Source organism: Nymphalis io, chromosome 29 (assembly GCF_905147045.1).
Source record: "Nymphalis io chromosome 29, ilAglIoxx1.1, whole genome shotgun sequence".
Lineage (NCBI taxonomy): Eukaryota > Metazoa > Arthropoda > Insecta > Lepidoptera > Nymphalidae > Nymphalis > Nymphalis io.
The window spans coordinates 8,512,797-8,537,859 of NC_065916.1; the positions used below are offsets into that span (position 1 = coordinate 8,512,797).

A 25,063-nucleotide genomic window follows, 5' to 3' on the forward strand; every position below is an offset into this window, starting at 1 on the left:
GATTACCGAAGAGGAAGGCGCCAGGCCCCGACGGAATTACCAACGCCGCGTTGATGCAGCTACCCAACAACTGCCTCGTAGCGCTCGCGAGTGCTTTTAACGGGATACTCCGGACCGGACACTTCCCCGAGGCGTGGAAGAGAGGGAAGGTTATCGCCCTCCCTAAACCCGGGAAGGATCGTCGCCTCCCGGCAAGCTATCGGCCTATCACGCTACTCTCGCACATCGCCAAGCTGTTCGAGCGTCTGTTGCTGCGGAGACTCGCGCCTCACCTGCCCCTGCGCGAGGAGCAGTTCGGATTCCGCAGCGACCATTCAACGACGCTCCAGCTGGCGAGAGTTCTTAGCCACTTAGCCAGTGAGCGAAACAGAGGGCATCCCACCGTCGGGGTCTTTCTCGACATGGAGAAGGCCTTCGACCGGGTGTGGCATGCCGGACTCCTGGCTAAGCTCTTGAACACCTCGGCGCCTCTCGCGTATGTGCGAGTAGTGGCGTCGTTTTTGGAAGGCCGAAGCTTCTATGTCTCGGTGGAAGGCGCGGACTCTCAGCCGCGCCCCATTCGAGCCGGAGTACCCCAGGGTAGCTGCCTGTCACCGCGTCTATACGCGGTGTACACGGACGACATCCCTACCCTCCGCGACCATCTGCGTGAGGGTGAAGAGGATGTGTTGCTGGCCCTGTACGCGGACGACAGCGCATTCTTTTCGTCGTCCTACCACCAGATCGTCGCAATAAACAAGATGCAACGAGTGTTGGATCTGATACCGGATTGGCTAGACAAGTGGAGGATGGCTGTCAACGTCGATAAGACGGCCGCTCTGCTTGTCGGTGCTGACAAGCCGATGCGTCGGCTCACCCTTCGAGGCCAGGACGTGGAATGGCAGACCTCAGTCTGCTACCTGGGGTGTCACTTGGACCGCAGGCTGCGCATGATACCCACAGTTAACAAGGTGGTGAGTCATGCCGCGGCTGCCCGGTCTAAGCTGCACACCCTCTTCACGTCGCGGCTTCCATTAAAGACCAGACTGAGGGTCTACGGTGCCTACGTCCGCTCGCGCCTGACGTATGCGGCCCCCGCCTGGTACGCACTCTGCTCAGCGTACCAGAAGCGGAGGATTCAGATCCAACAGAACCGATGCCTACGCTTGATTGTAGGAGCTCCGAGGTACGTCAGAAATGATGTCATCCATAGAGACACCAGGACGCCCACCGTGGAGGAGTTCGTCCGCAAGCTCGCTCGCTCGCTATTTGCTAAGGCAGATAGCAGTGCGAGCGTACACCTCCACGGTATAGCACCACTTCATGCCAGACCACCTGAGGGGCGTCCGTTACCTCGTGAGCTCCTATTGTCGCCGACCATCAGCGCCGATGCAGGCATCGGTGAAGAGGAAGACGACGATCTGGAGACGCGGTAGGACGACATAACCAGTGAACAACCAACCAACCATTGAAGAAAGATAGCCACTGGGTCACAACGACCCTGGCCCTATGGGCCTAAAAGAATCGACACGACGGTCGAACCGTCGGGGAGGACCATCCCGGGTAGGGGGGGCAACCCCGAGGCCCGTACCCAGACTGGCCTAGGCCAGCCAGGAGGACCATTGATTGATTATATATATCGAGGGTATTCTCTGAATATTCTCATATTGTGTTCGGTGAGATTGTTGTATATGTAAGACGTGCCATCTCTCCGATCGAACATCCCCCGCTCCCCGCAACGACCCCCTCCGGTGCCAGTTGTACTCGCCGCGTCCTCCGACGTCGGCTTGAGGAAACGGCCGGTGCTAGTTGCCAGGAGTCTGCCTGCTCAAGCGAAGAGAAGCGCACGAATAGATCCTGCACTTTTTTGGTTATCAAAAAATCCTGCAGGATCAACGAAATCAAGGAAAGCTGTAGAATAGAGATACCGGTGTGCACGGACCGAACTTCCGCTCGCGGGCGCTTAGCTGGGCCTCCCCTAGGGGTCTCACCTGGCTTGGTTGCACGCGCCGAGGTCGTGGTGCCCGTGCATACACTCAAGAGCAGCAATCCGACACCACCATCATGTCTGAAGGGGGGGAGCCCCCCCCCCTTAGACCAACGCAAGCGTGGCCGAGGCAGGTCCGGCATCGCGCGGTCAGTTGTTCGAAGAGACATCTTCGACAACTCGACCGTGCCTGTCGCCCTCACCCCCGCCGCCGCCCCGCGTATACGCATTATACATGCTGAAACCGGTGGAGAGGACGTCCACCGGGCTGCTGAAGCAGACTTCGCCGTCACTGTAGCTGAGTCTACAGCAGGCGCGGAAGGAGCCAAGCGCCCGAGACCGGACTCTTCGCCGGAGTCCATGGAAGGGGAGGACAAGCGCCCCAAGACCGATGCTTCCACTGCATCACCGCCGTACGGATCGCCGCAGGATTCGGCATCCTCATCGCGCGCGGCATCGCCTACAACGGGCGAAGCAAGCGAAAAAGGACGGCCAAAAGAATTACCACCGCCGCGATCCCCCTCCCCAATGGAGGGGGGGTCGCAAGACACCTGGCCGCGTGACTCGACGAGCTACGCGGCACTGCCATCGACGGTCGAGGAGAGGACAGCCTCCCGTCCCACTTCACCGCAACCGGGGCCGTCAGGGGTCACCTATGCGGCGGCCGCTGCCGCTCCAGCGTCGCCCAGGAGTCGAGCCCCTGCACCGGTACCAGCCCCAAGAGCGACGCCTCGTTCAAGCTACCCGCCGATCACGGCGGAACGCCTACCGAACTGGACGAGGCACTTCGAGGTGCTTAAGAACAAGCTAGGACACGCCCCGAACGCACGCCCTTTGGGAAAGGGAGTGCGCTTCTTGCCCGGATCCGCGGAGGAATTTCGGGTCATCCAGCGCCATCTGACTGAGGCTATGAACCAGGATAAGACTATATCCTGGTTCTGCTATAGCCCAGCCGCGGAACTGCCAACCAAGGTGGCCATTAGGGGGCTACCACTCGACACACCCCCAGAAGAGGTGATCGCCGCCCTGCGCAGTTTAGGGTTCCCTGCGCAGAGCGCGAAGGCGATTCCAGGCGGAAGAGGTCGACATGGGTGCACCTATTTCGTCCAGCTGGTGCACCTGAAGGAGCAGGAGCTCAGGTCACTATACAAGACTACTGAGCTCCTGTGCATGCCCGGCCTGCTGATTGAAGCCTGGAGAGGCGCGAAGAGCCCGCCTCAATGTCACCGCTGCCAGGCATTTGGCCACTCCTCGGCCAATTGCCATAGGCAACAAAAGTGTGTTCGCTGCGCCGGCGAACACCTGGCACGGGACTGCCCGAGACCTCTTTCGGAACCACCGACGTGCGCAAACTGCGCTAAGGCGCATACAGCAAAGGACCGGAGGTGCCCGGTCTTTAAGAAAGAAGCACGAAGGAGGGGCATTAACGTGCCCGCCCCTCACCCGAACGGACCGAGAGCACAGCCAAAGGGGGACAGGGAGCGTGTCCCCCCGGTAGCACCTAAGCAGGTGGTCGGTCGCCCTATCGTCGCAGAACCTAAAGCGACGATAGTAGTCGACCAGCGAACTAAGCAGCCACCCCCTGCGAAGAAAGCCACGGAGGTGCGAGCCAAGCTTGCGCCCCCAACAACTTTGGCGCCTCCAGCCAACCAGCCGACGGCCAGGGACCAGCCTATAAAGGTGCCTAACAAAAAGAAGAGAAGAAAGAGGGCAGCTAGGCCTCCCAGGACTGAGCCTGCGGCGGCATCGACGCCGCAGCCCAGGAAGGCAGCGACGGAGCCAAAGTCCGCTCCGGCTGCCGCCACGCGTCCGGTGGTGAGGCAAGAAGTGCCTCCCCCTGCGCAGATGACTACCTCGGCCAGTGCGAAAGGCCTGGACACCACCATCATCGTCCGGGTCTTCATGGAGGCACTGACGGCGATCCTGGTCGCCTATACACAGGGCCAGGACATAATACCTGCCATCTCAGCTGGAATAGCCGCTCTTGCGAAGCTCAATTCCAGCTGAGAATACTATACTGGAACCCAGGTGGCATACGTGGCCATATCCGGGAGCTGACCCTACTCGCCCAGTCGCAGGATATTCACGTAATCCTCCTGGGCGAGACGAAGCTCTCGGCTGAGATCGAGCTCCGAATCCCGAATTTCTTCGTGTATCGGCGAGATGAAGTCTCTCCCCGGGGCTGCCCATTCAGAGGAACTGCAGCCCTGGTGAGGAGGGATATCATACACGAAGAACTTGCACATGCACCTTTTGTGAGCCTACGTACGCAGGGAGTGCGTGTGCATGCTGGTGAAACGGAGCTGCTGCTGTATGCCGCCTACAAGCCACCCGGACAGGTTTTCTGCAGCACCGATGTCCAATCGCTTATCGACTCGCCGATGCCTACACTGATCGTGGGTGATCTGAACGCGAAGCACCACGCTTGGGGCTCGCGCGTCATCACCCAGGCGGGTAGGCACCTGCTTGAGGATAGCGAACGACAGGGTTACGGTGTGTTGGGTCCAGGAGCGCCGACCCACATACCGACGAACCCTTCGTACCAGCCGGACGTCCTGGACATCGTGCTGCATCACCGACTAGACGCACCCATCGATGTTGAGGTGAATTACGACCTCAACACACAGCACCTGCCGATTGTGGTCACAATCGCCCTCCAGCGCGACTTTACAGTGCCCCGCTCCCCTCGTTTGCGGGTCGACTGGGGGCGCTACTCCTCAGAGCTCTCGGAGTTTGAGCTCACGGTCCCGATCGCGACGACTGAAGATGTGGAAGGAGCTGCTTCTAAAATTTCTGAGGCGATCCAGAAAGCCAAAGAAGCAGCCACCTCTCAAGGAAGCACACCGAGAAGTCGTCAGGACCAGCTGCCGAGCTCGCTCCGAGTGAAGCTGAGGAAGAAACGAGTTCTTCGCCGACTGTGGGCGCGAACGCGCTGCCCGAGGGTGAAGCGTGACCTCAATAGGATTGCAGAGGAAGTGTCGCGTGCGCTCGTGGCTCTCGAGGATGACTACTGGGAGGCCACCATCGATCGAGCATCCGAGCACGACACTACGTTGTACCACCTCTGCAAACAGCTTACCGGACATGACTCGCCTGTTTACCCGCTCCTAGATCGAGCGGGTAACAGAAGATATTCCGCCAGCGACAGAGCAGAGATCCTGGCGGAACATTTGGAGGGTCAATTCACCCCCAATCCACCGGACTTATCAAGAATCGATGTCGTCCATCATCACGCGGCGATCCAGAGGCAAGTGGAGGTATTCCTGTCGGCCCCAATCCCGCCGCTCCAGGGAGACGATTATATCTCTCTGTCCGAGCTGCGGAAGGCCGTCTTCCGATTACCGAAGAGGAAGGCGCCAGGCCCCGACGGAATTACCAACGCCGCGTTGATGCAGCTACCCAACAACTGCCTCGTAGCGCTCGCGAGTGCTTTTAACGGGATACTCTGGACCGGACACTTCCCCGAGGCGTGGAAGAGAGGGAAGGTTATCGCCCTCCCTAAACCCGGGAAGGATCGTCGCCTCCCGGCAAGCTATCGGCCTATCACGCTACTCTCGCACATCGCCAAGCTGTTCGAGCGTCTGTTGCTGCGGAGACTCGCGCCTCACCTGCCCCTGCGCGAGGAGCAGTTCGGATTCCGCAGCGACCATTCAACGACGCTCCAGCTGGCGAGAGTTCTTAGCCACTTAGCCAGTGAGCGAAACAGAGGGCATCCCACCGTCGGGGTCTTTCTCGACATGGAGAAGGCCTTCGACCGGGTGTGGCATGCCGGACTCCTGGCTAAGCTCTTGAACACCTCGGCGCCTCTCGCGTATGTGCGAGTAGTGGCGTCGTTTTTGGAAGGCCGAAGCTTCTATGTCTCGGTGGAAGGCGCGGACTCTCAGCCGCGCCCCATTCGAGCCGGAGTACCCCAGGGTAGCTGCCTGTCACCGCGTCTATACGCGGTGTACACGGACGACATCCCTACCCTCCGCGACCATCTGCGTGAGGGTGAAGAGGATGTGTTGCTGGCCCTGTACGCGGACGACAGCGCATTCTTTTCGTCGTCCTACCACCAGATCGTCGCAATAAATAAGATGCAACGAGTGTTGGATCTGATACCGGATTGGCTAGACAAGTGGAGGATGGCTGTCAACGTCGATAAGACGGCCGCTCTGCTTGTCGGTGCTGACAAGCCGATGCGTCGGCTCACCCTTCGAGGCCAGGACGTGGGATGGCAGACCTCAGTCTGCTACCTGGGGTGTCACTTGGACCGCAGGCTGCGCATGATACCCACCGTTAATAAGGTGGTGAGTCATGCCGCGGCTGCCCGGTCTAAGCTGCACACCCTCTTCACGTCGCGGCTTCCATTAAAGACCAGACTGAGGGTCTACGGTGCCTACGTCCGCTCGCGCCTGACGTATGCGGCCCCCGCCTGGTACGCACTCTGCTCAGCGTACCAGAAGCGGAGGATTCAGATCCAACAGAACCGATGCCTACGCTTGATTGTAGGAGCTCCGAGGTACGTCAGAAATGATGTCATCCATAGAGACACCAGGACGCCCACCGTGGAGGAGTTCGTCCGCAAGCTCGCTCGCTCGCTATTTGCTAAGGCAGATAGCAGTGCGAGCGTACACCTCCACGGTATAGCACCACTTCATGCCAGACCACCTGAGGGGCGTCCGTTACCTCGTGAGCTCCTATTGTCGCCGACCATCAGCGCCGATGCAGGCATCGGTGAAGAGGAAGACGACGATCTGGAGACGCGGTAGGACGACATAACCAGTGAACAACCAACCAACCATTGAAGAAAGATAGCCACTGGGTCACAACGACCCTGGCCCTATGGGCCTAAAAGAATCGACACGACGGTCGAACCGTCGGGGAGGACCATCCCGGGTAGGGGGGGCAACCCCGAGGCCCGTACCCAGACTGGCCTAGGCCAGCCAGGAGGACCATTGATTGGATATATAGATTGAGGGTATTCTCGTGTTATATTCGAGTTGTGCTCGTGCAGTGTGTGTTCATAATATAAATCAATCAATCAATCAATCAAAAAAAAAAAAAAAAAAAATTAAAACATGGCCGACACAGCTGTAGCAACCGAAGCGCCAGCACCGGCGACCCCTGCGAAGAAACCCAAGGCGTCCGCGGTCGCCGCCGCCGGCGGTGGCGCCGCCGCCGGCGGTGGCGCCGCCGCCGCCAAGAAACCGAAAGCGAAACCTACTCACCCTAAAACGTCGGAAATGGTGAACAGCGCCATCAAAGAGTTGAAGGAACGTAGCGGTTCTTCGCTTCAGGCGATCAAGAAATACATCGCGGCTCAATACAAAGTCGATTCGGAAAAATTGGCTCCCTTCATCAGAAAGTATCTGAAGAGCGCCGTAGAATCGGGCGCGCTCATACAGACCAAGGGCAAGGGCGCATCGGGTTCGTTCAAGCTGGAATCGAAAACGTCGGCTTCGAAGAAACCCGCGGGCTCCGGAGCGGGAAGCGGGTCCGGCGGCGGCGGCGGAGGCGGCGGCAAGGCCGCGTCCTCGGCGGCTTCGGGTAAATCGAAGAAGGCCACGTCCGCTCCGGTCGGCGGCGGCAAGGGCGGCGGCGCCGCGGGCAAGAAAGCGGCCGCCGGCGGTGCTTCGTCCGGCACGGCGGCGTCTTCGCCGTCCAAATCTAAGGCGAAGGCTACGATTAAGGACAAAAAAGCGGCAGCGGCTAAAAAGAAACCGGCCGCCGCCGCCGCCAAGAAGGCCGCCGCGGCCGCCGCTCCTTCGAAGGCGAAGGGTGCCGCGTCGAAGGCGAAGAAGAGTGCGAAGCCGCCGACCAAGAAACCTAAAGCACCGAAACCGAAGAAGGCAGCCGCCGCTGCACCGAAGTCGAAACCGGCGGCTAAGAAAGCGGCCGCCGCTAAAAAGTAAGTCCCCCGCCAGCAGCCGCCGCGGTGATAATGACGACGACATCGTTCAAAAGTGTTATCAACAACAACAACAACAACAACAACAACAACAACAACATCGACAACATACATTTGTCCCGTCCCACGACGACGACGACGACGACGACGACGACGACGACGACGACGACGACGACGACGACGACGACGACGACGACGACGACGACGACTGTGATGATGACGATGCAAGCGTGTGCGGCGCGTAAATCGCACGATAAAAAGCCCTTTTCAGGGCTAACACAAATTTCTTAAGAATCGAAAGAAAGAAAGAAGAAGAAGAAAAAAAAAAAAAAAAAAGTTTCGAACGACACGACACGATACGATATACCCTCCTATCCCTCTCTATATACATATACATTTATAGATCACCATCGTGTACTACGTACGAAAGGTTGATATAAGATAGATAAGGAAAATTATATTAAATAACTAAACATATTAATATTTACATACGAACAACACAAACTACACTATTCTTTAAATATTATAATGATAATATTCACGATACCGCTCTAGCCCTACCTTCTCTCTTCCTTTCTCTTACACTTTAATATAATATTTCACTTTATTATTATTTCAAATAATCATTCGTTTTTCCATTCCATTCCATCGACGACGAACACCACCACAACCACCACCACCACCACCACCACCACCACCACCACCACGAATTCGCACTCACTCGATCACCGGAACCATCTCCCCCGCCCGACTGCCCGAATTTATAACGTAACGTAACGTAACGTAACGTAACGAACGACGATACAAATAAACATTATTATTAATTAATAAATTATTATTATACGCGCAGTTTACAGTATTAATAATCATTATTAATAAATTATTATTATACGCGCAGTTTACAGTAAATTCGCGAATGAAAAAAAAAAAAAAATAAAAATAAAAATCGAACGCTCCGCGATCATCGCTCAGTCAAAAGTCACCTCGATACGTCCGTGCAGATAGACGCGACGCCGTTCCGAGTATATAAAGGCGTTCGACAAATACGATACGAAGTCGATTCAGTCTCTGACGTTCATCTCGAGCGGACGATTCTCGTTCCGACCTCCGTCCCGCACGGATGTCTGTACTGACGAAACCCGACTCAATATTTCCAAGAAAAGCTGACCCGCACAACAGGTGCGGCTACCCGAGCGCCCTTTGTGTGCGCCGACACTTCATGATATTCGACCCTTTGTTCGAAAGGTCGCCTCGCCGCCGTCTGTTCTAGAAATTGAACAAAGGATTTATCAACAAAGAATTCTCAACAAAGACAACTCGCACAATAGGTGCGAATTCCTGAGCGCCCTTGTGTGCGCCGACTGTTTGCGATCGCCGACCCTTTGTTCGAAGGATCGCCTCGCCAGCCGTGAACAATAAACACTATATCTACAGACTGATAAACTAATTGTGCAGTGCAGTGCAGTGCTAAGTGGGAAAGTGTAGTGTAGTGCACTCCGCGAATTCCGCGAAAGTCCTGCCAATCATCATTAGTGAGTACACCCGTAGATTAAGTACACACTCCTTTGGGAGTAGGCACTCATTTCTGCCACCCACGGGCAGATTCCACTAGGGATCACACCGTAGGCACACACCTCCCTGCCATAAAGGCAGGGAGGAATTTCTTTTTCAATGGCCACCATGGCCTCCAGTACTACCCCTCACCCACTAGAGGGTCTATTCAAATATCTGGAAGTAAATTTTCCAGACATTCTTGCCGGATACGTCAAGGCAAGCATCCCTGTGGTCCATTTGGACCAACCCGCCTCTCCAGATTGCCCACGACCTACATCTCCCACTCCATCTACCTCCTCAGAGATGGAGGTATCTAACTCAGAGGATGACGGTTTCGAAACCGTCAAAAAAACTAAGAGATCTGCCAAGCGTAAGGCAGCCCTGCGCAAGGCATCCCCTCCTCCTAAGAGGGCGCAGAAAGCGAGAAGCAAATCTCGCTCCCCTCTGCGGCCTTCTACGTCAACTAAGCTGACACCCGCAACGGGCGTAGCTCTGAGCCAGCCGACCCAGGGTCCGGCTAGGCAGCCAGCAGCCAACTCAACTGTTAGCGACGGACAAACTAGTCTCTCCAAGCGACCCCCACCAATTTTCATTCAGGATAAAAAATCCTGGGAGAACCTGTCTCGGATCATTACCGAGATGAGGATTCACTACACAAACGCAAGAAATACCGCTCAAGGTATTAAAGTGCAGTTAACTACATCGGACGACCATAGGCGTCTGACGACAATGCTGAGGGCCAAGAATATTGGCTATCATACATACGCACTTGAGGAGGAAAGACAACTCCGAGTTGTCGTACGAGGTCTTCCTAAAGAACTCAGTAATGAGTTCATTTATGAGGACCTGAAATCGCAGGGCCTACCTGTGCGCGAAGTACATCGTATGTACAACGCGCAGTCCAAGAAGGCCTACGACCTCGCATTAGTAATACTTGACCTCTCTCCAGAGGGTAAAAAAGTATTTAACCTCCGATCCATTGGACGCTTATCAGGAGTGTCCGTGGAGGTCCCTCGAAACCGAGGCGCACCGGGACAGTGTCACCGCTGTCAGTTGTACGGGCACTCTGCTCGTAACTGTCACGCCCGCCCCAGGTGCGTTAAGTGCCTCGGGGACCACGGCACGAGCGATTGCCCTCGCAAAGAGAGGGTCGCAGAGGTACCGCCTGCGTGCGTACTCTGCCAAACTCAGGGCCACCCGGCTAACTACCGTGGATGCTCGAAAGCACCACGACGTCAAATAAGCCGAGGCAAGCCCCAAGCTAAAGGGGCTCGTACGCCATCAGTAAAAACACCAATCGCTCCTTCGACAGTCCCTATTGCGGCACAGCCCCCTAAGGGTAATGCCTGGGACAAGCCTCTCTCAATGGTGCAGAAGCCTGCACCCCCAACTGCGCCGGCTCCTAAGCCGTCGCAGCCCCCTAGGGTCCCTTCCTCCGCTTCCGCTGTACGTAAGGACAGCATTGCGGACGACCTTAAACTCGTTTGTGACTTCGTCGGGGCATTCAACCCGAACGAACTACGTGTGCTTGCAGGTAAGCTAAGGGCTGCTAACAACAGCCCGCAGGCTCGACTGCAAGCAACCGTCGAGCATGCCGGTCTCATTGACGCCATATGGCGTTACACAGCTCCCTCTCATTTAATATATTAAATGTCAGTCCCAGTAGGTAGGTACAAAACCCGATCGTTAACTATTGCTTCGTTTAATGCAAACGGCCTTAAGAAGCAAATGCAACTTGTTCGCGATTTTGTCACCGCGCATCAAACTGACTTCCTGCTTGTTCAGGAAACCTTCTTAAAACCGAGTTTACGCGATCCGAAAATCGCTAATTACAACATCGTACGCAACGATAGAGTCAGTGCCCTCGGGGGCACATTAATATACTATAGGAGATCGCTTCATTGCACTCCTATGGATCCACCGCCGCTTAGAAACATCGAGGCGTCTGTATGTCGGGTGAGTATGACCGGTCATCAACCGATCATACTCGCTTCGGTCTATTTATCCCCGACGAAAACATTACTCGAAAGCGATATTAGATCGTTACTTTCGATGGGTAGCTCGGTCATTCTGGCCGGCGACCTTAACAGTAAACACACTAGATGGAACTCCATTCGGACGAACCGCAACGGTACCATCCTTGATAGTTTAACAGCTCTATCGAGCTTTAACTTTGAAATAATTGCTCCCACAACACCGACCCGCTTTCCCTTTTATAATAGCCATGATCGCGATAGGGCCGATATATTAGATATTGCCATTTTAAACGACGTAACACTACAGTTACGTTCAATAGAAGCCATAGCCGAGTTAGACTCGGACCACAGACCGGTAGTCATACGGCTAGGACCCGAGCCTACGCTAACCCAGCAAACTAAAACAATCATTGATTGGAAAAAGCTCGAAGAGCAACTTCAATCAATCGATTCACCTGCTTTAGAAGCAATACCCGACGTCATAGACACAGTCGATGCAGCGAAAGCGGCCACTTCACAGGTCACTAACTTTATTCGCGACGCGATACATAATAGCTCTAGGGAGATTCCAGTGCAACCAGACGGCCGCTGGGAACTCCCTAGTGATATAAGGGACCTTATTACTCGTAGGAACTCAGCCAATAGAGCTCACGATTCGTGTCCTTCGAATGTAAATAAAAAACGACTCTGGGATCTGCAAAGAAAGGTTAGAGCCCGAATTGCAGATCACAGTGACGAGCGCTGGGGGAAAAAGCTAAGCGAGCTGTCACCGTCTCACCTAGCTTACTGGCCCCTAGCTAGAACATTAAAAAATGACACGATTTCTACTCTACCACCTTTGATTCGTTCCGACCGATCAGTTGCATTTGACGATAACGAAAAGGCCGAGTGCTTAGCGGACAATATTGAGAGCCAGTGCTCCCCCAGTCTACACCCGTGTGACCCCGAGCACCTTGCGAAAGTTGACTCGACGGTCACACAATTAATTTCTCATCCCCCCGATAGCGAACCACTCACCCCGACCACGTTAGATGAGGTCAAAAAGATAGTGCATGATCTACATGCTAAAAAGTCGCCCGGCCCCGATCGTATTACGAACAAAGTTATAAAATACTTACCCGCTCAGATTCTTTGCTTATTAGTAGCAATTTTCAACGCCCTTATGGCAGGCTGCTCCTTCCCAGATCAGTGGAAAGAGGCTACCGTTATCGGTATATATAAGCCCGGTAAGCCTAGAAATCTATCCACTAGTTACCGTCCTATTAGTCTCATTAACTCATTGGGTAAGATTTACGAACGATTAATATTAGCCCGACTAAAAACTATTATAGAAGCTAATAACCTTCTCGTTAACGAGCAATTCGGATTTAGAGCCGGACACTCGGCCACACATGCAGTGCACCGCGTCACGGAGCACATCTTAGCAGGCCTCGCTCGACCTAAGAGGCCGCGATACACAGGAGCCCTTTTCTTCGATGTAGCGAAAGCCTTCGATAAAGTCTGGCATAATGGACTTATATATAAGTTACATATGCTAGGCATTCCCGTTAGTCTTGTACGTATCGTACACGACTATCTGTCGAACCGTACATTCCGGTATAACGTAGAAGGCACTCTGTCCTCTGCTCGCCCCTTACGAGCCGGAGTCCCTCAAGGATCCGTGCTATCACCCACACTCTACTCCTTATACACATCGGACATCCCGAAGTGTAAAAGTACAGAGCTAGCCCTATTCGCGGACGATACCGCTATATATACTTCGTCTAGATCAGCTAGACTCATTACTCTCCGCCTTCAGGCCGCGGCCAACGCTCTAAGCGCTTGGTTTCGAACCTGGAGGATAGAAATTAATCCAGACAAAAGCACTGCAGTATACTTTCGACGGGGTGGCAGTAAATGTAACTCCCCCGAAACCCGTCCGGGGTCAATAACCCTATACGATAGGCCCGTCCCTTGGCTTGATAAAGTCAAATACTTAGGTGTCATATTAGATCATGCACTGAATTTTAAATCTCATATAACTAATATAAGGAACAAAGCTTTCTTTGTTCTAAGTAGACTATATCCGATGCTATGTAGGCGCAGTAAAATGTCCCTTAGAAATAAGGTGACATTATACAAAGCATGCATCCGTCCCATACTTACATACGCGAGTGTCGCATTCGCACACACGAGCGAACACAATATAGCCCGCCTACAGGCTATACAAAATAGATTCTTACGCATAGCCACGGGTTGCCCTTGGTACATGCGTAATATAGATTTACACAGAGATTTCAAACTTGATTCCATTTCTAAGGTAATCAAGGATCTCTCAATAAAATATTTCGAGAAAGCCGACAGGCACTCGAACCCTCTCATACAGATTACTAGCAAGTATAGCCCTCGGTGGCATTCTAAATCGATTCATAGGCGTCCTAAAGACGTCCTAGTCGCCCCCGATGATAAAATATCATCGGCTAACGCTAACTTGTTAGGGAACACAATGAACACACACCGACCCCGCCGGCGGGGTCGACGACTCTCTTTCATTACGTCCCGTCGACGCTTAGGCGTATGATGGCATTTTAACGCAGGAGTCCTCCCCTCCCGATTTCAACGGAGTCCTAAGCCGAGGTCCGGCCTCACAGGAGGCACCCTTAGGACGCCCGTCTCTCTTGAGCCCTGTGTGGCTCCCAACATCAGGCTGAGTTAATCTCGCCCATCCCGCCCGGTGACGCTGTAGAGGCCAATAAGGCCAACAGTATTACTCAATTCGAAAAAAAAAAAAAAAACGATACGAAGTCATTATTCACCGCACAGGCGAGCCGTACGCACGCGTATCGATCCGCGTTTCGTTCGTTATACATTTTAATAAAAACCTATCTCTGTCGACATGTCCGGTCGCGGTAAAGGAGGCAAAGTCAAGGGGAAGGCAAAGTCACGTTCCAACCGTGCCGGTCTTCAGTTTCCCGTCGGACGTATACACAGACTGCTGAGGAAGGGTAACTACGCGGAGCGCGTCGGTGCCGGTGCACCGGTATACCTCGCGGCCGTCATGGAATACCTCGCCGCCGAAGTTCTCGAGTTGGCCGGCAACGCTGCCCGCGACAACAAGAAGACTAGGATTATACCGAGACATCTTCAGTTGGCGATCCGTAACGACGAGGAGCTGAACAAGTTACTCTCGGGCGTGACGATCGCACAAGGCGGCGTCCTCCCCAACATCCAAGCCGTTCTGCTGCCCAAGAAGACCGAGAAGAAGGCATAAACTGACGGTGGCTGTGCGCGACAATCGTTCGTTAGACGATCTCGATGACGACGACGACGACGCCGCCGTCGTCGTCTCCGTCTCTGTCCGTCTTCGTCGTCGTCTTTTCATCGATTCGATGATGATGATGATGATTATGATGAAACTATATAATCATATACCACCACGACCACCACCACCACCACCACGTGTATCGTGCGTGATACGACGTACGGACGACGGACGTACGAACGACATCGTCCAATCATGATCATTTACAAAAAGGCCCTTTTCAGGGCCACAAAATATATCGTATGTGCAAAATTAAAATGAGGTTTCATAAACGATTTCGACGTCCCGACATATCTTAGATTTATAATATATATATATATATATATATATATATTAACTTAGTACTAGACGTTCTCGTTATATCGAAGAAGATGTATATAATATATAGTCTCCCTTATTAGTTTTAATTAAAATAATAATAATAAGAGTAATAATCGAACGTATTAATCATTTGAATTATTAATATTATTATTATTATTATTATATCAATAGGTAAACTATAATAAGAATAAACGATTCGTATCGAGATCGGAACGGAACGACGGACGATAGAGGGTGTCGAGGTCGAGGGGGGAGGGGGCGGGGGTGTTTGTGGCGGTGTCGTTGTGAAGGGAGGATGGAGTATTTCGTTTAGTATAAGAACCGAATAACCTTTTCCCCTCTCCGGCACCCCGCACTGTGCTCGTTTCCTATTGGTCGATAACGTTCTGCGTCTATACGGCACACCGTACGAGAGAGCGCGATGTGCTTAAAATAAAAATCGCTCGAATGTTTCATCGCATATTCTCTTGCGCTTCCGTGCGGTGCGCACGTGTATATATATACATATATACTGTTGTTTATTATCAGAACTGTGAATTTTTATAATCATCGTCATCATCATGCCGCCCAAGACTAGCGGAAAGGCCGCCAAGAAATCGGGCAAAGCTCAGAAGAATATCTCCAAATCGGATAAGAAGAAGAAGAAGCATAAGAGGAAGGAGAGCTACGCCATCTACATTTACAAAGTACTGAAACAGGTTCATCCCGACACCGGTATCTCGAGTAAGGCCATGTCGATCATGAACTCGTTCGTGAACGACATCTTCGAGCGCATCGCCGCCGAGGCTTCTCGTCTCGCTCACTACAACAAGCGATCGACGATCACATCGAGGGAGGTACAGACGTCGGTGAGGCTGCTTCTACCGGGCGAGCTCGCCAAGCACGCCGTGAGCGAAGGCACTAAGGCCGTAACGAAGTACACGAGCTCTAAGTAAACGAAGTAGTCGCCACTTTCGACGGTTCGACGGACGACGAAGTTCGCGCGCGCGTTTGTGTGTGTGTGTTTGTGTGTGTGTGTGTCCATCGCTTCACATCATAGTAGATCGACAAGATGGCTCATATTATACGCCGCCTCCTCCTCCTCCTCCTCCGCCGCCGCCGTCGTTTCGATCGTCGTTTTCGATGTGCATTCGCATGACGATTACGCTACGATTTATTGAGAAAAAAAGGCCCTTTTCAGGGCCACAAAGAGTTTCGATGAACATATATAACATATACAGTTTCAAACGATTCAGTCGTCACGTTACGTCACGTCACCGACACCACCACCAACAACAACAACAACACCACAACCACAAACATACTCGTATATCACCCCGCCCATATTCATTTATTTATTATCTTTGATAGATAGACATATATATTTTAAACTCTTTTTATATTTTATATATATATATGTAATTATTATTATATTCGTTTATTTATTATAATAATCATCATCATGGTAGGTCGGTAAGCGTGAACGTACGAGAGGGACATCGTAGCTTAGAGAAAGAGATAGCGATACGTCATTATCGCTGCACCTCCATACGAGCACACCGTACTGCGCGTAGTAGTTACCGGTATAAAAGGAGACACCCGGCCCGTAAATTTTGCATTCTCGTTCCGACCTCCGTCCCGCACGGATGTCTGTACTGACGAAACCCGACTCAATATTTCCAAGAAAAGCTGACCCGCACAACAGGTGCGGCTACCCGAGCGCCCTTTGTGTGCGCCGACACTTCATGATATTCGACCCTTTGTTCGAAAGGTCGCCTCGCCGCCGTCTGTTCTAGAAACTGAACAAAGGATTTATCAACAAAGAATTCTCAACAAAGACAACTCGCACAACAGGTGCGAATTCCTGAGCACCCTTGTGTGCGCCGACCGTTTGCGATCGCCGACCCCTTTGTTCGAAGGATCGCCTCGCCAGCCGTGAACAATAAACACTATATCTACAGATAAACTAATTGTGCAGTGCAGTGAAGTGCTAAGTGGGAAAGTGTAGTGTAGTGCACTCCGCGAATTCCGCGAAAGTCCTGCCAATCAGCATTCGTGAGTACACCCGTAGATTAAGTACACACTCCTTTGGGAGTAGGCACTCATTTCTGCCACCCACGGGCAGATTCCAGTAGGGATCACACCGTAGGCACACACCTCCCTGCCATAACGGCAGGGAGGCAACAATCTCAGTCTCGTCGGGCCATGGACCCGCTCAGAAAGCTTTCTAAGGAGCAGCTCTTAAAGTTGCTCCAACAGCACCTTCCCATTGACGCGGTAGAGCGTCTTAGCGACTTCGCCCTCGACATAGAGGGCACGTTAGACCTAGGACCCGTCTCCGAAGCCCGCGGACGGGACTCGCCCAACCCCCCGCTGCCCTCCGGTGAGACCATGGAGGTCGAATCCGAAAGTGACAGCGGGAGGTCCCGCGGATCCACGTCCGACGGCTCTGAGACGGGAGATACTGACGAGGAGAGCGACGGTTTCGAGACCGTCATCTCCAAGTCAACAAAGAGGAAGGCGAAGGCTCCTCAAGCCCCGCCTCCTCGTAAGCGACCGACAAAGGCGACTTTGTCGTCGCCAAATGCTCGCAGAGCCGGAGGCCCGGTGATGCCGAGCAAACCGATTGTGGCATATCCACAACCCGCGTCACCCACGCCCCCGATGCCCCGAGTGGCCAATCAGACGAACGAGCAAACAAGCTCGAAACTCCCACCGCCAGTCTTCATACAAGACAAATCAAGGTGGACCACCATCTCGGATATTCTCTCGGCGAAGCGTATCCACTATACGCACGCCAAGAATACCGCGCAAGGAATCAGGGTCCAAGTTCAGGACTCTTTAACACATAGGAAACTGACAGAGTTCCTTAGGCAAGATGGCACTGCCTTCCATACGTTCGCTCTCGAGGACGAGCGTTTACTACGAGTGGTCATCAGGGGAATACCTAAGGAAACCCCCGAGGGCCTGATCAAGGCAAGTTTGGAGAGTTCCAACTTGCCAATCTTAGAGGTACATCGGATGTACCACCCGCGTACTAAAGAGCGCTACGACCTAGTGCTCGCCATACTACCTCTTACCCCCGAGGGTAAGAAAATATTCAATATCGAAAAGATCTGCGGTCTTTCCGACTTCAAGCTGGAACCTCCCCGCAGCCGCGGCACCCCTGGCCAGTGCCATCGGTGCCAACTCTACGGGCATTCCGCGCGGCATTGTTTTGCCAAACCTAGATGCGTAAAGTGTCTAGAGGGCCACTTAACAGCCGAGTGCGGTCGGAGCAAAATTCCCGTCCCTGAAGCCCCTCCGAGTTGCGTATTGTGCAAAACCGAGGGCCACCCCGCGAATTATCGCGGGTGTCCCAAGGCGCCGCGCAAACGCAGCCCGAAGGGGAAAAAGCGGTCTAGTCGGATCGCCTCACGGCCGGGGAGAGCCCCTCAGGCGCCCACCGCCGCTTCTCAACCACACACTAAAGCCCCTCAGGCTCCCGCACCTACGGAAGCCCCTCAGGCACCCACGTGTGCTCCTCAGACACCCACACGAGCCCCTCAGGCACCCACGCGTGCCCCCCAGGCTACCAACAAAGGCGCTTGGGAGAAACCTCTGCCTATGGTCCGTAAGACCACAGAGGCACCTCCGCGTCCTCTTGCGCCGCGCGCAAACTACACTCAACAGCCGCGTTCCCAAGAACGGGACACGGCGAACCTAAAACAATTTGCCATGTTATGTGGCAAAATTGACTTAGATGGCATCCAACATTTCTTAGATGAGTACTCGGCAGACCCAGGTAACTTTGTATGCCTGCTCGTAAAATATGCATCGCTGTTCACTCAGATGAACGCACTCACCAAGCTCAATGGCCAACGCTAGGATAAAGCCTCGCGCCCTGACCGTCATAACGTTCAACGCAAACGGTCTTATCCAACAAATCGATCTAGTCCGCGATTTCTTACGCAACCATCCCGTCGACGTCATGCTAGTGCAAGAGACGTTTCTCAAACCCAACGTTCGCGATCCGAACATCGCGAATTACCGCATCATCAGAAACGATCGTATCTCCGCTAAAGGTGGTACGGTTATTTACTATAAAAGGTCACTTCACTGCCTGCCACTCGACACCCCACCGCTCACCAACATCGAAGCGTCAATCTGTCAGCTAAGTATGACGGGCCATCAGCCCGTTATCCTAGCCTCTGTTTACCTCTCACCGACGAAACAACTCCTAGAAAATGACCTTAAGTCACTTCTATCAATGGGTAGCGCGGTCATTTTAGCCGGCGACCTAAACAGCAAACACCCCAACTGGAATTCACTCCAAACAAATGCTAGAGGTAAAACATTAGATCGTTTGTCTCACCATATGTCGCACAATTTTGCCGTCATTGCTCCTACGACACCCACTCGGTTCCCACTCTCGGAGAACCGCAGAGATAAACCAGACGTACTCGACATAGTGTTATTGAAAGGTGTGACCTTGCAGTTACGTTCAATCGAAGCACTATCCGAGTTAGACTCAGATCACCGCCCAGTCTTAGTAGAGCTAGGGCCGGATGATCCACTTAACCGTCCTATTAAAACGATTATCGACTGGCATAAATTCACACAGCAAGTCCAGTCCTTAGATTCTCAGCCACTAAAAGATATCCCAGACAGAATTGACACAGTAGACGTTGCAAAAGCGGCCGCGATTAAACTCACGACCCACATACGCGACAAAATAGACATGTGCTCCAGGGAGGTCGAAATTCGCCCTAACGAGCGTTGGGAGCTCCCTGAAGACTTAAAAAATCTTATCACTCGGAAAAACGCCGCCACACGAGCTCATGACGCGTTTCCATCACCAGAAAACCGGAGGAAACTCTGGGCCCTTCAGAGGGACGTCAAAGCCCGTTTCAGCGAATTCCGTGATGATAATTACGGTACTCGCCTAGGGGAAATCAAACCATCGCACACAGCGTTCTGGACGATGCCGAGATCCCTCAAAGGCGAACGAGCCGCGAACATGCCTCCTTTGTTACGCCCGAATCTCCCGCCCGCAACAGACGACTTGGATAAGGCCGAGTGCTTAGCCGATAGCTTAGAAACGCAATGCTCACCGAGCAACCAAGCGGTAGACCCGGAACACCTCTTAAAGGTCGACACTTTAATAGATAATATCAGCTCTGTGCCACCAACGGACGAACCGTTGTCACCGACATCAGTCGAGGAGATCGAATCGATAGTCAAGAAATTACTAGTCAAAAAATCGCCCGGTGCGGACCGGATTAGTAATAAAGCCATTAAGCGCCTCCCGCAACAACTAATAGCACTTCTCGTGCTAATATTCAACGCCCTTCTGGCAGGATGCTCCTTTCCAGACCAATGGAAAGAAGCCATAGTCATAGGAATCCCTAAACCAGGGAAACCCAGGAATCAACCCACGAGCTATCGACCCATTAGCCTCCTCAACACGCTCGGAAAGGTCTACGAGAGAGTTATTCTCGCAAGAATCAAAGCCCACGTAGAGGCCAATCAGATTCAAATTAACGAGCAGTTCGGCTTTAGAGCCGGGCACTCGTGCGTCAATCAGGTCCACCGCCTAACGGAAGACATACTTAAGGGTTTCGCCATCGGTAGAACCACCTCGACGGGTGCCCTATTCTTCGATGTAGCGAAAGCATTCGACAAAGTCTGGCACAATGGTTTATTATATAAACTATACACTCTCGGATTGCCAGACAGACTCGTTCTCATCATACGAGACTACTTGACGAATCGTACTTTCCGCTACAGAGTTGAAGGCACCTTGTCATCACCTCGCCCCATCAGGGCAGGAGTCCCTCAAGGCTCCGCACTATCCCCGATACTCTATTCGTTATTCACGAATGATATTCCAAACCCAACCCAAAGGGTTAACCTAGCCCTCTTCGCGGACGATACCGCCTTATATACAACCACGCCTTCGACGGCAGTCATGACAAAGCGTCTCCAATCCGCGGCCAACGCACTAGGCGATTGGTTCCGGAAGTGGAGAATCGAAGTTAATCCGGATAAAAGTGTAGCAGTACACTTCACCCGCAATCCTATATATATTAGAAATCATATGGCCAACCCGGGAAACATAACCCTGTTCGACCAACCTATCCCGTGGAAATCCGAAGTTAAATACTTAGGAGTCACACTCGATAGGAGACTCAATTTCCAGTCCCACATCAAAAGGGTACGTAACAGGGCAGCGTTCGTACTAGGAAGACTGTATGTGATGCTATGTGGGAGGAGTAAAATGTCCCTTAGAAATAAGACGACATTGTACAAAACCTTCATACGTCCCATAATGACCTATGCGAGCCCTGTCTTTGCCCACTGCTCACCGTGTCAGATCAAACGTCTGCAGATGATTCAAAATCGCTTTCTCCGTATCGCTACCAACTCGCCATGGTACATACGCAACGTTGACCTTCACAAGGACCTCAAAATCGATTCGATCGCTAAGTATCTCAAAATGCTCTCTACGGCGTATTTTGAGAGAGCTAAGCGACACGGCAATCCGCTGATAGCACAGGCCTGCTCATATACCTCCCTCAGAGGTAACCTCCCGCACAGACTCAGGCGTCCAATGCACGTCCTCGATGACAATGACGACAGCATAACTGTCGCAAACGCTCCCTTCGTAGGGAAAACACTACACAAGACACTCTTACACCGTTTCCGCCGGCGGAAACGAGGTCCCAGATTTGCGACATCACGAAATCGGTCGTGATCTAGTATGGTGCTTCGTACAGAAGCGCTTCCCTCCCCTCCGACTACGTCCTGAGCCGAGGTGCGATCTCGTAGGAGACATCCTCAGGATGGACGTCATGTAGAGCCCGAGACGGCTCGAAATTCAAGGCGGAGTCTAGTACTCGCCCCAACGCCCGGTGACGCTGTAAAGGCCAATAGGGCCAACAGCACACATTCACTCAGGAAAAAAAAAAAAAAAAAAAAAACGTAAATTTTCATTCAGTCTCTGACGTTCATCTCGAGCGGACTCTACTGCTGCTACTACTACTACTACAACTACAACTACCACTCTCTAGTTTTCGTGTTTAGTGTTACGTGTTTCGTGTCTCGTGAAGATGGCTCGTACCAAACAGACGGCCCGAAAATCAACCGGCGGTAAGGCGCCGCGGAAGCAACTCGCCACCAAGGCCGCTCGTAAGAGCGCTCCGGCCACGGGAGGTGTGAAGAAACCTTATCGTTACAGACCCGGTACGGTCGCTCTTCGTGAAATACGTCGCTATCAGAAGAGTACGGAACTTTTGATACGCAAGCTGCCGTTCCAGCGTCTTGTCCGTGAGATCGCACAAGACTTCAAGACGGATCTACGTTTCCAGAGTTCGGCCGTTATGGCGTTACAGGAAGCTAGCGAGGCTTACCTCGTCGGTCTATTCGAAGACACGAACCTGTGCGCTATCCACGCCAAGCGTGTAACGATCATGCCCAAGGATATTCAATTGGCGCGTAGGATCCGAGGAGAACGTGCTTAATTACGTGACGTCGTCGATTGCATACTACTGCGTGTGTTTATAATAATAATAAATATACGTAGTAGTAGTATTTGCAAAATATAATTATCAAAAAGGCCCTTTTCAGGGCCGCATATATATATCTGAAAACGAAAAAAAATGTTTGTTTCATACGTTCAATCACGTCACGAAATATTATTACAAATTTTAACATAATTCACGAGATCACGTCGAACACGCTATAATAAATATATATATATATATATATACATATATATATATATATATATATAGTGATTTCAAAACAATATAATACATATAGACAAAACAATATAGAATCAGATAAAGATTTATCTTTTTTTTTTTTTAGTAGTAGTAGTAGTAGTTGTTTGATATTAATAATATATCTCTGTCGATCTTTTTTTTCTTTATCAGGAATAAATAAATAAATAAATAAAAATTGGAAAGCAAAATAAATCTTCAAAACGAAAACAACACCGGCAAAACCAAACTAAAAACTCTCCCCCCGCACCCGGACACCGTCCCTACCAAAGTCCGATCCGATATCGCCATCTCTTTTCTCTATCTCGCGCGCGCAGCGGCGAACGGCGTACGTAACGTCGTGCGTGTACCAGTCGAGTGACAGTATATATATAACGAAGCTCCTGAATAAAGCGCACGACACAACGTGATCGTCTTTAACCGACATCGGACGGACGCGCTCGGAGTTTTGAACGTTTCTCTCTGTTCTCTCAGTGTGAACCGAAGACAACAAGAAATATACAATGACCGGTCGCGGTAAAGGTGGAAAAGGTCTGGGGAAAGGTGGCGCGAAGAGACACAGGAAAGTGCTCCGTGATAACATCCAAGGTATCACGAAACCGGCCATCCGTCGTCTCGCACGCAGAGGTGGTGTGAAACGTATATCCGGTCTGATATACGAGGAGACTCGCGGTGTGCTCAAAGTGTTCCTCGAGAACGTCATCCGCGACGCCGTCACTTACACCGAGCACGCGAAGAGGAAGACCGTGACCGCCATGGACGTCGTGTACGCTCTGAAACGTCAGGGTCGTACTCTCTACGGTTTCGGCGGTTAAAATACTTTAAAAAAAAACAACAACAACAAAAACAAAAAAGGCCCTTTTCAGGGCCGCATATCGATCTGTTTATACATTACTTTATATGAAAATACTCGTTTCATTCGATCGATGACGTTAACGAAGAAAGGGGGTGGTATTCTGTGCGGTACAGATTTTATGTATATTATATGTAATATAATGTGTATAGTATAATTCTATGTATGCGCGTCGATCGACGAATACAGAAGAGTTAGTTATACCGGTTAGTTAGTTATACACACGTAACGATATATATAAAACTCGATTACTCATTTACCTTAATTACATTTACATTATTCGATGATTAAATATATTAATGATGATGAATGTTATTATTATTATTATTAATATTATTAAAACAAATTTAAATTCAATACATACATACATGTTATTGCCGTTTAATCGCTTAGTCGCTCTCTCTCTCTCTCTCTCTCTCTCTCTCCCTCTCTCCTTTGGGCTCTCCTCCTCTTCACGGCTACGGGCTCAAGCGTCAAGCTACGGGCCGCACACCGGCCGCCGCCGCCGCCGCCGACGACGACGACGACGACGACGACGCTGTTGTATCGCACGCTGACACGCGCTCGCTCGCTCGCACGCTCGCTCTTTCGAATCGTTGACCTGTAAGACAAACGATTGTTGTTATTGTTTATACTCTCTTTCGAAACTTCATTATTTATCATTATTTAATAGTTTATATTCTTTCAATATGATTCGCTTGGCAGAGTCCGTTTTCTCGCGCTTCGTACGCAGACTTGCATAGTAGTGTGTTTTACGAACGTCGACTTGGAACAAGCTAAAAATGTTGGTAAATTATTGAATAAGAGTTGTACTTTTACACAGTATCAGTCCGATATCTTCGCTTTCAATTTATCGATAGAACGAAACGTCTAAATCGATTTTAATAGAATAAAAATGACTTTTAAACGAGGCTCGAGGTACGCGTCTAGAACTATATCGAATTTAAACGCGAATCGTAATCATCGTCATCGTTACACGCGACGCGTTCGACTTTCGTATGAACGATAGGTTCATGAGGTATCGTTTCATATAATAGAACGTTTAAAAAATACTTTACTATGTATAAATATCGTATTCAAAAAGATACCTGTTAGTGAAAAGTTTTAAGCGTTCGTACGTGAAATTGTCTAGCGACATCGCGGTTCTCCTTACGGTATTGCTCGGACTCGACTCACTACTAGCGACCTCTCCGCGCTCTCTTATATATATAATATATCGAATCGAATATATATATCGAGGGTATTCTCTGAATATTCTCATATTGTGTTCGGTGAGATTGTTGTATATGTGAGACGTGCCATCTCTCCGATCGAACATCCCCCGCTCCCCGCAACGACCCCCTCCGGTGCCAGTTGTACTCGCCGCGTCCTCCGACGTCGGCTTGAGGAAACGGCCGGTGCTAGTTGCCAGGAGTTTGCCTGCTCAAGAGAAGAGAAGCGCACGAATAGATCCTGCACTT

At 51.6% G+C, this 25,063-nt stretch overlaps 5 protein-coding genes across 5 annotated transcripts; all 5 read left to right on the plus strand.

Moving 5' to 3' along the window:
* The first annotated feature begins 6,917 nt into the window (after positions 1 to 6,917).
* LOC126779731 (histone H1-like) lies at positions 6,918 to 8,015 on the plus strand. Its single transcript, XM_050503876.1, has one exon. It carries the CDS (start codon positions 7,027 to 7,029, stop codon positions 7,858 to 7,860), a length of 834 nt encoding a protein of 277 aa, XP_050359833.1. The 5' UTR covers positions 6,918 to 7,026; the 3' UTR covers positions 7,861 to 8,015.
* Positions 8,016 to 14,261: 6,246 nt separating this feature from the next.
* Positions 14,262 to 14,665, plus strand: LOC126779749 (histone H2A). Its single transcript, XM_050503892.1, has one exon. It carries the CDS (start codon positions 14,262 to 14,264, stop codon positions 14,634 to 14,636), a length of 375 nt encoding a protein of 124 aa, XP_050359849.1. The 3' UTR covers positions 14,637 to 14,665.
* Positions 14,666 to 15,329: 664 nt separating this feature from the next.
* LOC126779757 (histone H2B) lies at positions 15,330 to 16,197 on the plus strand. Its single transcript, XM_050503900.1, has one exon. It carries the CDS (start codon positions 15,569 to 15,571, stop codon positions 15,941 to 15,943), a length of 375 nt encoding a protein of 124 aa, XP_050359857.1. The 5' UTR covers positions 15,330 to 15,568; the 3' UTR covers positions 15,944 to 16,197.
* Positions 16,198 to 22,020: 5,823 nt separating this feature from the next.
* Positions 22,021 to 22,702, plus strand: LOC126779741 (histone H3-like). The gene has a single exon (XM_050503883.1). The coding sequence runs from the start codon at positions 22,079 to 22,081 to the stop codon at positions 22,487 to 22,489; it is 411 nt and encodes a 136-aa protein (XP_050359840.1). The 5' UTR covers positions 22,021 to 22,078; the 3' UTR covers positions 22,490 to 22,702.
* Positions 22,703 to 22,981: 279 nt separating this feature from the next.
* On the plus strand, positions 22,982 to 23,623 carry LOC126779759 (histone H4). The gene has a single exon (XM_050503902.1). The coding sequence runs from the start codon at positions 23,254 to 23,256 to the stop codon at positions 23,563 to 23,565; it is 312 nt and encodes a 103-aa protein (XP_050359859.1). The 5' UTR covers positions 22,982 to 23,253; the 3' UTR covers positions 23,566 to 23,623.
* The last annotated feature ends 1,440 nt before the right edge of the window (positions 23,624 to 25,063 follow it).